This window comes from Bufo bufo, chromosome 5 (genome assembly GCF_905171765.1).
Source record: "Bufo bufo chromosome 5, aBufBuf1.1, whole genome shotgun sequence".
In the NCBI taxonomy this organism is placed as follows: domain Eukaryota; kingdom Metazoa; phylum Chordata; class Amphibia; order Anura; family Bufonidae; genus Bufo; species Bufo bufo.
In genome coordinates, this window is record NC_053393.1 from 142,083,976 (window position 1) to 142,099,048 (window position 15,073).

The 15,073-nt window shown below is 43.5% G+C and overlaps 1 protein-coding gene across 3 annotated transcripts in view; it reads right to left on the reverse strand.

Annotated features, from left to right (window-relative positions):
* MAPRE2 (microtubule associated protein RP/EB family member 2) overlaps positions 1 to 15,073 on the reverse strand; it is a 200,452-nt gene that overhangs the window by 36,843 nt on the left and 148,536 nt on the right. For all 3 annotated transcript variants that reach the window (XM_040431897.1, XM_040431898.1, XM_040431896.1), the window contains 2 exons: positions 11,410 to 11,555; positions 1,609 to 1,822 (listed from right to left, as the gene is read on the reverse strand). In XM_040431897.1, coding sequence (XP_040287831.1) covers positions 1,609 to 1,822; positions 11,410 to 11,555 — 360 coding nt within the window. The remainder of the gene's footprint in view (positions 1 to 1,608; positions 1,823 to 11,409; positions 11,556 to 15,073) is intronic.

The following is a 15,073-nucleotide window of genomic DNA, read 5'->3' on the forward strand; positions in this document are numbered from 1 at the left end:
TTCACTTCTCCTGCCTGGTATGCTAATCAATAGCATCGGTACAGGGAGGAGGAGACTGCCCTGTTTCTCAATGGTCGTCTCCCCCTCCCTGGCTGTAGCGCGGTCCAATCACAAAGGAGAGCGTCACAGCCAGGGAGAAAAAAAAACCCTCACCTTCTCCCTGGCTGTGACGCTCTCCACTGTGATTGGACAGCGCTACAGCCAGGGAGGGGGAGACGCCCATTGATAAACGGGGCAGTCTCCTCCTCCCTGTACCGATGCTATTCATTAGCATATCAGGCGGGCAAAATGAACGGGGGCCACAGCGGGGGAACGGAGCGGCGTCCAGAAAAAAAAAAGTAAGCGATCTTACATCCATGGACTATGCCTTACATAACCTGCTACTTATTTAATAATGTCTAGACCGATGAAAGGTCCTGTTTAACCTATTAATTTATTAGTCATTTATTATTTTTACATTCCTTTTTACTGCTTTTTAAGAAACCAACGAAACTACTCAAATATGTCTGATATAGGGTCCTTTTACACAGGTAGATTTCCTGCCCGTAAGGAGTGCTGCTCTAATATACAGTATGTATACAGCAAGTGAATAGAAAGAAATAGTTAATGTCTGTCCCCATCCAGTTTACGTTTATTAGAAGCACATTCCTGTTTACCCGGAAAGACGTGCTGCCGACAATCATATTAATGCCTACATAAACAATGCGATCACCAACGACGCGGTGCCATAGAAGTGGATTGAGAAGTGGACCACCATGTGAACTATTGCTCCATTCAGAGATGGGATTTTTACTTTTTTTACATCAATCATGGGATAACCCCTTTAAAGGATAGTACAAAATACCGACATTATGCTATAAACTCCCTGCAGAATCATTTTTCCTGTTCTTTTTAGTTTAATTTCACGGTCATTATATACACGTTATATAATACACTTTTTGATAACCCATTAAAAATGAGGAAGCATATGTAAATTTATAACAGTATATTAAATGTGCTGGCTGTTAATATCCTTTATAATAATATATAATATGTGCTGTGTTGAAAAAAGAAGAAACTTTTGCTTTTAAAAACTATAAAGTGTCTGAAAGTTGCTAAAAGAGATTTAGTACTGATCCCATAATTTAGACAATCAGTTGAAGATGAGGTGTAACCTTAGGAGACACTGATTTGTAGATTTTTTCATTAGACAAAAAAACAAACTGACTGAAACAATAATGGAATTTAGATTCCATTTCATCAGTCTGAACAGGGTTCATATAAGGTGGCTCGGACCCTGAGGAACTGCACATTATGTATATATGCCATGACATGACAAGGCACCAAAGGGGATACTCAAACTGAACTCCGATCCAGGGAGGAATGCTGCTCAGAGCAACTCATATTCTTCAGGCAAATTAACTTTCCAAGGACATGAAATATATTCCTTAAAAGAAGAGTCAAACAGCTCTGTACCAGTATGTGTCCATGTACTATAACCTAATTACAATTCCCTGTAAATACTTCTTTGTAGAAGACATCTCTTTTGATCGAAGACACAAAAGATCTCTAAAAAGATGATTATCTGAAAAAATAAAAGTGATTTGACTCCTTTGATCTAGGTCGTACCTGCTGTGGGAGAGTTGGCATGATGAGGCTTTTTTGGCAGGTTGAAGATCTGTTCACCGGGGTCTGGGGGTGGAAGGGCGTCCTGTCCTTGTCTGGCTTCCATGGGATCATATTCTTTGCCATCATAGTTTGCATCAAAGAATTTCTTAAACCACTGAATAAAATCCAGGTTGTCTTGGAATCGTCCTTTAACCAATTTTTCTACCGGTATGACCTAAAAAGTAATCAGAAATGAGTCAAATATATTTTACGTTTAAACTATAAAAAAATTAAAAATATAAGTATAGATCCATAGGAACTATAGGGAAAATTTACTAATCCTATCGAGTGCTTAGACAGTCTAAACGTGTCCTACATTTATCGCGGTGGCTCATTCTGGATAGTAAATTTGGTGCACATTTGGACACTTTCCTCCCCCCTAGTTTTACAACAATTTTACTGGTTCACTTGCTTTGTGCCAAAATTTTGGTGCATATTGGTGGATCCTCACCAAGTTACACACATCCTTCTTAAAGGGAACCTGTCCATCAACTTTATGCTGCCCATACTAAAAGGCAGATTAAGGCCTCGTGCACACAACCGTTTTTCAGGTTCAGTTTTTGCGGCTCGGGTACGCACCCATTCACTTCAATGGGGCCGCAAAAGATGCAGACAGCACTCAGTGTGCTGTCCGCATCCGTTGCTCCGTTCCGAGGAACACAAAAAAATATATAGCATGTCCTATTCTTGTCCGTTTTGCGGACAAGAATAGGCATGTGTACAATGGGCCACCTGTTCCGTAAATTGCGGAAGGGACACGGGCAGCTTCCGTTTTTTGCGGATCCGCGGTTTGCGGACCGCAAAAACCGGCACGGTCGTGTGCATGTAGCCGAAAGTAGAGACAAGTGAGTTTATTTCAGCGCTCTGTCATTTAAAAGTTAAAAGTAAGTGGTTGCCGAGAACCAACATCACAATCATTGCAGACTGGGCCTGGAAAAGAGTCCCGGCCACCTGAGAAGAGTCCTGGTTATTCATGAATTCCTGCTCTCCCGCCCACCTGCTGATGATTGACAGTCTTCTACCTAGTTTTCTCCCTTTCTGTCTAGGAGAGAACTGCCAATCATCAGCAGATGGGTGAGAGTGCAGGAGATTATGAATAACCATGACTCTTCTCAGGTAGGTTTGACTCTTTTCAAGGCCTTTGCTGTAATGATTATGATGCTGGTTCTCACCAACCACTTACTTTTAGCTTATGAGTGACACACCGCCGAAATCAGCATTTCTGTCACTATTTTATGCTGCCCTCTGTAACGGTCACGTCCACACACACACAGGGGGAGGGATAGTGACCACTGCGCTCCACCCTCACCCCTGGCCCTGCCTACTTGCCTCACGAGTCCTGATGACAGGGGACAACTGGACGACAGTCCCTAACTTAGGATACGTGCAGGGAAGACAGACAAGACAAATAACGGAACATGAACGGACCGGGTCAGAACCAAGAGAGCTACGCAGTACAAAGGGTTAAGCAAAGAATGGTCAGGAGAAGCCGGGGTCAAATACCAGGAGAGTAGAGAAGTACAAGAGGAGTCCTAAGAGAGTAGTCAGGTGGGAGCCGAGGTCACAATACCAGGACGGATGCGCAGTACAGGAGGAGCAGGCAAAGGATTGTCAGGGAACGGAATCAGGTGAGTATTCAGTAGTCCAACAAATAGCCAGGAACCTAGAAATTAACAGGCAACCTGTGGCTAGCAGGCTGCCTGTATTTATAGTGGGGAGTGAGGGTCATGTGACGTGGCCAGCGTCACATGACCGACAGACCAACCAGTTGAGCTCAAGGCAGACTTAGGAGCAGGGAGCCACCAAGCAGTAAAGCCGCCCTGGGAATGAGGTCAAACACAGATCCTCATTCCCAAAGCTAAGCAACAGGTCTGCGGGTAATGGGGGACCGAGTGCACCTTCGGAACTCCGTTACACCCTCAGTGAGGTCAGCATAAATTTGATGACAGGTTCCCTTTAACCCCTTAAGGACCCATGATGTACCGGTACGGCATGATTCCCGAGTCATTAAGGACCTGTGTTGTTCCGATCACCGCTGCCCGGCGGGCGGTGATCGGAACAAGGTGCCTGCTCAAATCATTGAGCAGGCACCTCGGCTAAATGCGTGGGGGGGGGGTCAATTCAGACATGCGGTTTGCGGCTTTTACCTGGTGCGGCGGTGGTGGTGCCATCGGGTCCCCATGGGGCTGTGGGGGGGACCCGATGGCATGAAAGGCAGCGCAATGCCTTCCTGAGGCATCAGCGCTGCCTTCCGGTGACGAGCCTGTGAGATCCAGCCCGACGATGGCCGAAAAAAGGGCCATCGTCCGTTTTTCGGTGCAGCTGTCCGTACCAAATTTATGCTTAAAAAGCGCTGTGTGAACGTCCCCTTAAAAGCATGCCACTTCTTGGCGCAGTTTCCATGGCGGTTGACCACATGCAGATTAGCTGTATTAAATAAGGTAATTCCATGTGCAGATCTACAGCATGTACATCTTAAAATCCATGGCAGAAATCCGGGGGTCAGCGTAAAAATTTCTACTGTGGATTACATGGCATATTTTTCCGACAAAACAATTTGCTATGTGTGAATGGAGCTGTGGTGATCGGGCTCTGTACAAGGTTTACTTATGGAACCATTAGGTTGCTGCCTACAGCTGGCTCTTCTGTCCGGCTACCACCAACTATTGACATCATTTTATTATTTTCCATTTTGTACACAATAATTTTATAATATACCTTAATACAAGATTTTTATATGCAAAAATCCTGCTTTCCGCCATAAATTAAGAAAGAAAAAGCCGACTATCTGCATCCACCACCAAGGGGAGCCTAAGAACTCACTGAAAACAGATTTATTAAAGTAGGTTCACATATGCACTCAGAAACACAGTAGCCTGATCTGGCAAAGGAACAGGCTACTGGATTTCACCATATCCAGCATAGCCACAAACTATGTGATCCAGAGGGGATCTGGCTACATTCTAACGAAATGCTGACTTTCGGCCGAACAAAAAGTCACGCATGCAGCGCTTTTTGACTGTCCAAAAGCTGGCATTTATGCTGGAAAGTGGTTGGATCCCATTATAGTAAATGGGGTCTGACAGTGCCTGGTTGTGTCCGGCAATGCCGCATCTGGTGAACTCTGGCAGGCTGTTCCTCTGAACGTAGGGTTAAGTTTAGTTGAATAGGAGATAGTATATCAATCAGTCTTCATGAAGGTGGCCCTCGTGTACGGCTTGTGAAGTAGAGCAGGAGATATAACCCTGTGTAGTGTTTGTGAACTCCTCTGTCTACAGTGTACACACCATGGGAACAATAAAAAAAAAGAAAAGATAATTACATATGAAAGCACTCCCACATTTTTCTCTGACCTGTTAGAAAGTTACATGAAGTAAACTGTGGTGAAGGTAATTTTCCTACTAGTGACTGTATTTGTGAGTTATCCCCTCCCTTCTGATCCTCAGCTGTGTCATATGACCAGCAATCAGACTTTCCAAATAACACAGCATCTTATGTGTAGACAGGAAGCCAGTTTCTCTATGTATTCCTATGGGAGCCTCAATGTCAGTCTCATATGAATGAATAGAGAAGTGACTGACCTCCTGTCCTGTGTTAGTTGGAAATCAGTGTTGGTCACATGACAGAGGATCAGAAGGGAGGGGATAACTCACAAATACAGTCACTGGTAAGAAAATTACCTTCACTACAGTTTACATTATGTACCTTTCTAACAGGTCAGAGAATAAAATAATTTGTGAGTGCTACTTAAATAAGTAATAATGTATGTAATCAATGGTTCATCCCTACAACTACTTGTACAAATACCATGTATTCTAGTTTGCTGAACTAGTTCACCCAGTCCTCAACCACAGAACCATGAGAATCGGCAGACATAACACTACAGCTTATCCTGTGAGAGCTAGATAATAAGAGTGTCATGTTAACAAGCGATAAGATATTCACAGTTATATACTGCCAGGATATTTTTGGAATCTAGACAGATAGGAACCTATTGAGCTCATAACTTCCCATGGTTTATTAATTGTATACCATGTAATATTTACTGTGATTTACTATGTGTGTATATGGATAAATAGATAGATGGATAGAAACTTGCATGCTAGGATGTAATTAGGCATAGGATGAAACAAGTACTGTTAGGTTCTGGCAGGTGTTCTATGAGTGCAGTAATGTTGCAGAATATGTGCTACTTCTGTACTGTAAAGAACGTCTGTCACCATGATCAAATTTATTAAACCAGACAGACATACTGTCTGGTAAAGTCAATCATGGTGGCTAAAATGAGCCATGTGTCTCTGCAATCAGTATTACTGATGCAGAGAAATTCTAACTTTTAGTCATATGCAAATGAGGTGGTCAAAGCTCCAAGGGGCCTGCCTAGGCTCTTGGAGCACCGATTCTTCCCCACCCATCCCACTGAGATTGACAGGGCAAGGCATAATCTCTGCTCCGATTCCTGCCCATGAAATCATGTGCATGCGCATGCAGAAGTACCATCAGCGCATGGTACTGATGGTACATGACCACAAGAGATCTTCACTGTGACAGCACATGCACGAGATTTCACGACCAGGCATCTAAGCAGTGAGGATATCTGGCCCTGTCAACGCCTCATTGCTTTGAGCACCTCATTTATATATAACTAAAAATAAGAAGTTCTCTGCATTGGTAATATCATTTGCAAAGAGAAAGAGCTAATTTCAGCCACCATGATCAGCCCTACCAGGCAGTATGCCTGGTTTAATAGGGTTGATCATAGTGACAAATATTTTTTAAGGGTGCTGTATGGAGTTAAAGAGTTATATATTTGCATATGCAGGTAGGCTAAAGCAAGCTCTGCCTATACACAAACTACTAAATAGCTTATTTTCTGCTAATGTTAGATAATGTAAATGTGCTTGAAAGGGTTCTGCAGTTTTATAATCACATTTTTTATCTGCCCAAAGTACCCCAAACACTGCCAATTTTTGCCCCATAGACCTGTTTTTTAGGTCAGCACTTTCATTGTCCTTTTCCCAGCATCACTGCATCCTGGCAGGATGTTTACAGGCAGAACTTCCTGTTTTCCTCAGCTTCCTGTTGGGTTTTCTAGCCAATCCCAGCATACTTATTTAAAGGGATTGGCCACTCTGTTAGCACTTATTAAAACTATAAAGAAAGTAGGGAGATATTACACTTACTAATATATCTTCTTAAGCAGATCTGCCTGGTTTGCCTGCTATTGGCAGCCACGCCCCCTCCTGTCCTGCTCTCACCACGCCCCCTCCTGTCCTGCTCTCACCACGCCCCCTCCTGTCCTGCTCTCACCACGCCCCCTCCTGTCCGGCTCTCACCACGCCCCCTCCTGTCCTGCTCTCGCCACGCCCCCTCCTGTCCTGCTCTCACCACGCCCCCTTCTGTCCTGCTCTCATCAGCGCCCCCTCCTGTCCGGCTCTCACCACGCCCCCTCCTGTCCGGCTCTCACCACGCCCCCTCCTGTCCGGCTCTCACTACGCCCCCTCCTGTCCGGCTCTCACAGCTACCTGTCTTTCCATCCCTGCAGGTGCCATGGAGGAGCTACCTTGTCGATGCCTGAAGGAGTGTGCTGCTGTCTGGGTCCTAAAGCACCCTGCTTGTATTAGATGTGCTTTCCTTCTGTGACTGGCACTCCTGGCTGTGCAGGGCTGGCAGGGGCTTAGCACGGACACTTGTTAAAAGCTGAAATAAAGACACTTTTGCAGGAGGAAGGGAGACAGGAGAATCTGTGATGGCTGATCTGACTGTAGGCTCTGCCCCCTCGGTTTCCCCTGTACTGAGAGGATCCTGCCAACATGCGAGGATGTAGCAGAGCCAGGGAAGCGCTGTGGACCACAAACTGTGAGCAATCCCAGTGTCTGTCCTGTTTATGGCCCCTCTGATCTGTTCTCTTATCACAGACATGATATTACAGCCAGACCAACAGTTCAGGAGCTTTAACCCCTTGTGAGCTGTCAGTATGGCTGAGGTCAGTGATATCAGCAGCAGGCACTGGGCTCACCATCTATAAATGTGTGCCCTCTCCTTCCTGCACTCGTTATATGGTGATATGTGACCCCTACCACTGCATATAGAGATCTGTGACCCCCTGTACACTGTACATACAGTGATCCGTGCTAACAGTAGCCCACGAGTGCCTCCGGAAGTCCGCTCCGGCCCCATTCAGTTTAATAGGACAGGTCTGAGATGCGGCCACAGCACGGCAAACATGCTGAGAAGTGGCCGGATAAAAAACGCAGCGTGCTGGACATCAGAGAATGTGAATGGGGCCAGAGCGGACTTCCTGCAGCACTCATGCGCTAGCGTTTGCACTGATTCGGCAGGGGAACAGCCTGCTAACGCTAGTGTGAAAGTAGCCTTGTCGTGTGATGATAGACTGGAGGCTCCTCTCTATGTCAGCAGATCTATTTGTACAAATTTATTCATCAGAGTTGGGGCGACTGGTCACTCCCCCTCCCTGCCATTGTCACGCCCTTTTTTTATTTATTTTTTAAAGGCACAGGGCCCCCTCCCTCCCCCGCCAGTAACATATGTATGATACATTAGCATCATATTCCTGTGTGCTGCTGGGGCTGGGGCGTACTTCCTATTGTTATGTCTGTACAGCAGTTATTCACTGAGTTATTGATATTATCTGAGGGGCTCTTGTCTCTATGGAAACACAGGTGGGCGGGGATGTCATGTGACTGCTCCTCTGAAAGTGCTTGCTGCAATGCATGCTGGGATATTTACTTTCACTTTACAGCTGCTCCTCCCACACAGCCGGTCTGAGGATCCTCCTCCAGGGAGCCGCATCATGCTGAACAGGTTACAAAAATGATATACAGCCAGTACATGTCACATGATAGAAATACTTCATGGTTTTGGCTATTGTCTAGGGCACTTTGGATTTTTGATACTTAGGGTGGCCAACATCTTTAATTATAAATTTTACTCATTTATATAGTGCTAACATATTCCACAGCGCTTTACAGACATTATCATCACTTCTTGTCCCCAGAGGTCACAATCCAAGTTCTTTATTAGTATGTCTTTAGAGTGTGGGAGGAAACTGGAGTACCCGGAGGAACCACACGTAAGTTTGGGGAGAACATGCTTTGCTCTGTAATGTTTCACAGGGCTTACTCCACCTAGCTAACATGGAGAGAGGAGGTATAGGGGGCAATGAGAACAGGGGGGCAGCACAACACTATAGGTGGTCTGGAAGGTCATTACACAAGGTTCTATCCCTGAAAAGAGTTTGGATTTGGTAGAACATTAATAAAAAGAACCATAAAAATCTCAAGCAGCAAAATCCACAATAAATCCAGGTCTGGCTTCGTAAAAAATCCACTGTGGAAATATCACCCCAAATAGCAGATTCCTACACTGCAGAGTTTGCTCCAGATTTCCCACCAATTTTACCCTATGTATTGCGAAGGATGAACTCCACGGTAGAAATCACCATCGTAATTTGACATGTTGCAGATATAAAATCTGTAAATTTACACTGGAGATTTGTTTCCCCAGCATGTGGGTGCGATTCTGCTTTGCTGATACTATAAAATGGAATGGAGGGAGGAAAATCTGCATCCTTTACACCGCTGTGGCCGAAAACTTAAGATGGGGCCTGCTATAAAATTCTGAATTTAGATTGAGCAGAGCAGAAGTGCAGGATTCAAGTGTCTCCATGCGTATTTGCCACATGTGGCCGTACACTTACAGTTAACTCTGATAATAAATTTACTCAGTAATATTAGGCAAAATGCATCCATCATGCCCTAACCTGTAGTTTGCTCTCTAGGATCAATTCATTTGACTCTAAAGCATTTTTACCCAGCAATGTAATACATTCCTGAGGAAAATCTAACAGGAAGCTTCATGGTGATAGTGGAATTAGAAGAAGGGGAGATAAAATTGTAATTTTAATAATGTAATTGAACTGGAAGAGATAAATATGGTAATTGAGCTACGAGAGATAGCAAACCATCCCAATTCCACAGTAAAATAGAACCTGAAAACATTACAGTGTAGTCTGATCGGCATGTGTGAAAATGGAACTGGGGAGTAAATTACAGGAGGAAACTTACATTGCAGACCCCTGTTATCTGCATCGCCAGACATTTCCATACAATGACGCAGTAAACAATGTGTTTGTGGATCTGACAACCGACCTTCTTACTATGGAAGGGCTTGGTGTGCAAAGTCACAACCAACCTGTCCTTTGCTGCCTAAAGGTGACCATACACTTTCATCTAAAGCTAATCAAAACGGACGATTTCAGCCAAAATGATCTTTCATCGGGTGAAATTGAACAAACAATCTTTTTAGCCAACCCATGGCCGACCATTATCATCTGAAAAGAAGTCGGGCGTGTTTGAAATTTTCATCTAGTAGTTGAACGAAAGATCTTTTGCTCAAAGAAAGATTGTCAGTGGACAAAACATCTCTCTTTGAAACAAGAGCTTTCACTTAACACATACGGCCAGTTTGACCAAGTTTGCGAAAAGGACGTTCATCAGATGTTTGTTTGTTCAACTATCAACTTACTTCCATGTAATGTGTACGGCCACTATTAGGAAACCCGTGCATATTAGTCAGTTGATCAAAACAGATGATTTCAACCAAAACGATCTTTAGTTGGGTGAAACAACAAACAATTGTTTTAGCTGACTGATGATAGACTGCCATAGTCCCCAGAATTAGATCATGGGCAATACAAGTTGACTCGTCCTCTTTCAGGGACAGTTATTTTTTTCCTAGGTTTACTTCCCTTTGGAGAGAAAATCATGTTCGCACCACAAGACACCCTAGCTGTGACATTCGTTTCTAAAACTATATCCAATTTCGAAACTGGGATCCATCAAAATTTGCATACAGGCTGTAAAACATAAAAGTGGGCAATCCAATATGTTTAGTATAAAGGAAGGTTTTAAAACCAGCACAGAAGGGCGTTTTTAATATTGCTGAATTCCTCAATTACATGAGGACAATTTGGCATCTACTTCAAATGTATAAATTTTGCCTTCCTCTAGATTTATGAACAAGTGTTTTTTATTGCATTAATACAAGAGTACAAGAGTACATTAACATACAGAAAAGAAAAGAAATAAAACAAAGAAAAGCTGTTAAACAACAGTAAGCTGTTAGACTTCCTCTAGATTTAAAGGGATTGTCCAACTTTTATTAAGTGATGAGGATAAGCCTTCACAAGCTGATTGGCGGGGGTCTGGCAACCTGCGTCACAGAAGATAACTGTCTACTTTGCAGTGGACTGGGCTTGTCACTGAAGCACTGCTCCCTGACTGTTGAAGGTGCGGGGTGTCAGACCCCTGCTGATCAGCTAGTGATGCCTTTTCCTGGGAATAAGATGAGGACACCCCATTTAACCCTATATTATATAATAACATACATACATAACTTTCATATGTCCAGATCACTGGAGAGTTGTAGAAACATAAATGGGTCGAGAATGTGTAGCAATATATCAGTAAACTCACATAGAGGCAGGCAGGGGTGAAAAATGTAGCCCCAATAAAGGAGGGGGACTTGCGTAACTATGCTTACATATCGCATACTGAATGACGGATGCCTGGTCTCCTGTAGACTCAACGGCCCTGCAATTTTCCCAGGAGATGCTGATGAGATACAAATCATGCTTTGGCACTTTGCCACCTACTATTTTAGTCATTACCCAGCAAGACTGCATTTTCCCAAAGCTTTCAGTTGACGGCAATAACAGCAGAATTTTTTTTTTTTACATACCTTATCGACATTCATTCTTTTAAATGAGGCTTGTAGCAGTTTGAAATTGTGAATGTACTCGTGTTCCAGCTTGGCTTGAAACTTGACCTTCTTTAGGCTTATGCATTGTGGGAAGAGCATATCCATAAACTGGCAGTAGGCAGCACCTGTGGAGAGAAGCCAGGAGAATCACACACAGGGTAGGAACAGATTGGAACAGTAGCGCTCTGTCATCACATAGTGATCAGATGTGTTTCCAACTCCTTATGTAGAAGAACAGTTAATATTTGTGAAGCTGTGCGGAATGATTTATGGACAATGTTTTCAAATAGTGTGCGAGATATGAGGACCCTAGAGCAGCGGTCGCAATATCGCCTGTAGAGGCCACTAAAAAAAAAGTCTCACAAGCATCAATACGCTTCAGACTTTTCCCTGCCATTCACGAGTGCATTGCGCGCTATGAAAGGCACATCGATACTGCCGGTGCCTGAAGTATCCAGTAAGGCTTCTTTCACACTTGCGTTGTTTAACGGATCCGTTTTGATTTTGCACATCAGGATGCATTCATTCCGTTAGGATGCAGTTGTGTGAAATCCAAACTTGAAAAAAAACGGATCCCTCACTAAATACATGGGTGATGGTTTTCCGTCTCCTAAAAAAAAAAAAAGAACATCCATCACTTACATTGTTTTCAGTGACGGGTCGGTTTTTTCCATTTTTATGACCGGACACAAAACTACAGCTTGCAGCGGTTTTGTTCTCCGGTCACAAAATGGAATGCTGCCAGAATGGAAGACATCCTAATGCAACCTGAACGGATCTCTTTCCATTCAGAATGCATGAGCACTAAACTGAATTAATTTTTTTTTTTTTACGGTATCCTCTGCCAGATCTCAATACCAGAAAACAACAACGCAAGTGTGAAAGTAGCCTAACAAAGCTCCTTAGAGCAATATACTAGACTGTACTTTATCACTTGGCCATAACTGCCTGCTGTGCATTCACTCCAGACCCCTCCCACAAGCTTATTAACCCTATCCTGGAGGGAGAGGAGCAATGTAATTTACATGGGACTTTTCGTTGGAGCGGTGATGTTATTTACATGAGACTGTACGTTATAGGGGTTGGAGGGAGGGGGTGGATATTTACATGGAATTATATGTTGGAGATGCTAATGAGAGGGGAGAGACGTTATTCATATGGGACTGTATGCTAAAGGGGGCTGAACGGAGGGGAGAGATGTTTTTTAGACTAGTAATGGTTTACTTGCATAAATACCCACCTCTTAGGGCACGTTCACACCACCACTATTTATTCCTGCTCTTCTGCTCTGTTAGATGAGCAGAACAATTAAAGTAACGGAAGTGCTGGATCTGGCACATCACTGAGCCGTATGGCGCTGAATAGACTTCATTGACTATGATGGAGTCCATTCAGTTTCAGTTCAGGGTCCTGTCTTTTTACCAGACAAAGAAGTCCTCCATGCAGGGCTTTTTGTCCAGTCTTTTTGACAGAATCTATTACAGAGGCCCCGAATGGAGCCTCCAAAGCAGATGTGAAAGAATCCTTATTATTTAGGCCTACATATTATTTAAACTACTCCTCGGCTAAAAATACGCTTCAAATGTTAAGAGGAGTATTTTTACTCTTCCAGAAAAAAAATGTAGTGCAACCTCTGCCCTAGGCTCTCAGCCGGTTGTACAATTACCACAGGGGCACACACAGTTGCTTTTATGGGTACTCGCCGTGTCCTCATGCTGTGCTTTTAATTTGCAGAAATATATGATTATAACCTTGGTGATACTTTACTGGTAGAGTACTTGGCTTTGATAACCACTGACCTTGAGGCAGCCTCTGATGCTGCTATGTGGTGCATGGAGAGGATGGTCTTAGTAAAAGAATAGTCCCATTGTCCCACCCATGGTTGGTGTGAACCTGCACAAGACTAAAGCTGGCCATACATGTTCAACAGCTGTCGGTTGGACAATTACTCCACAGATAGACATCTCTCCTGACTCCCTCACGACTTCCCATACACATTCGGTTTGGCCTAGTTTGTATGTGTTGGCAATGGGGAGAGAGTAAAAGCTGCCATACACTTCTGGCAGTGACTTATCTCATTAGGTGAAATTGGGTTGTATTCAGTTTGCCCAATCCTTCCCTCCCTGACATCTATCGGGGGGCGAGTTGGGAGCTCCCCATACATTTTAGACTGTATAATGTTTATGGGATCAGTAATCCTCAGTTAATACACCCATTCTCTGTCCCCGTTTTTCCCTTTGCTAAACGGTTAGTATATAATGCCCCGTGAACATTCGCAGGTCGACTGTCAGTTTTCAAATCTGTTAATTTGATGCTACTTTTTGGATTTTGTAGTTGGGTTATGTGGGTGAATATTTCTAAATAAAATTATGTCTAAGGGTAAGTTCACATCTGCATTTTGTAACCCTTGTAGTCTGTTCCGGTAGGGGAGCAGACTACCGGAGTTACTGTATCTGGCATAACCAGACACCGCCAGATCCCCATTCTGGCATAAATGTCAGCTTTGTGCCAGAAAAAAAGTGCTGCATGCAACGCTATTTTTCTAACAAAAAGATAAAATTTATACGGGAAACCCACTGGATCCCATTTTAGTGAATGGGCATATGGTATCTCTTGAACAGACTACTGGAGACCGTACACAGATGTGAACCTACCCTTACTGCGGCATTAGCCATCAGGTGAGATTGAAGGACCACAATGACCCTAGAAAAGATAGCAGGGTGTGTGTATTCCCAGAGGCAAATAAGCTCCTGCTCCGTACAGTATTAGAACAAAGTTTTATGCGAATCGACTTCGGATGTTTCATCCGAAGTCTATTCGCTCATCCCTAGAGTACAGCATGAAACAGTCATTGACTGCAAAAGTAATGCTATCACACACTCACCCATACTCTATATGGAAGCCTATCTGCATTATCCATAGGAGTCAATAGAGAAGTCTATGCCTGGCTCTTTCTGCAACTCCTATAAACTTCAATGGAGAAGAAACAGCAAATGTACTGTACGTCTCATAAATCTAGGATTGTGGGCTACTTGACAATAATATAAATAGAATTGTGCTTTTAATGTGAAAGTATGGACATTTTATGAGTCATATCCTCTTTTCTTTCCAGATCCATGCAATGAATGTAATTTGAATGCATCACACAAGGCTCAAAAGATACATTGCCTCATATAAGACCAGTAGCCGTCTCAATCATTTTGGGTCAAACAGACCAAATTCATACACAATGTTTGGAAAAGAACATGCAAGATACTCCAATGGTCGCATCCAAGTAATATGGATACTCAGCTACATTAAAGAGCACCTGTCACCTCTCCTGACATGTCTCTTAATAGCTTCATACTTTCCCCAAGTAATAAAAATTCTGGAGCATCTATTCTTATGGCTCTATGTTATGCCATTAATTTTTTATTTCTACTAGAAGTTATGAATGAATTTCTAGCAGTCTGCAGTAAGGGTACAGAGGGGAGGTAACCATATAGGGTGGGGGGTGTCCCTGCACATACTCTAGCCAATAAGTGCTGCCATTTTCAGACTGTGAAGGTACACCCCCCCAACTAGTTACCACCCCTCCCTGATCTCATACTGATGAACTATCCTAAGGAAAGGTCATCAATATGTGTATTATGGAAAACCCTTT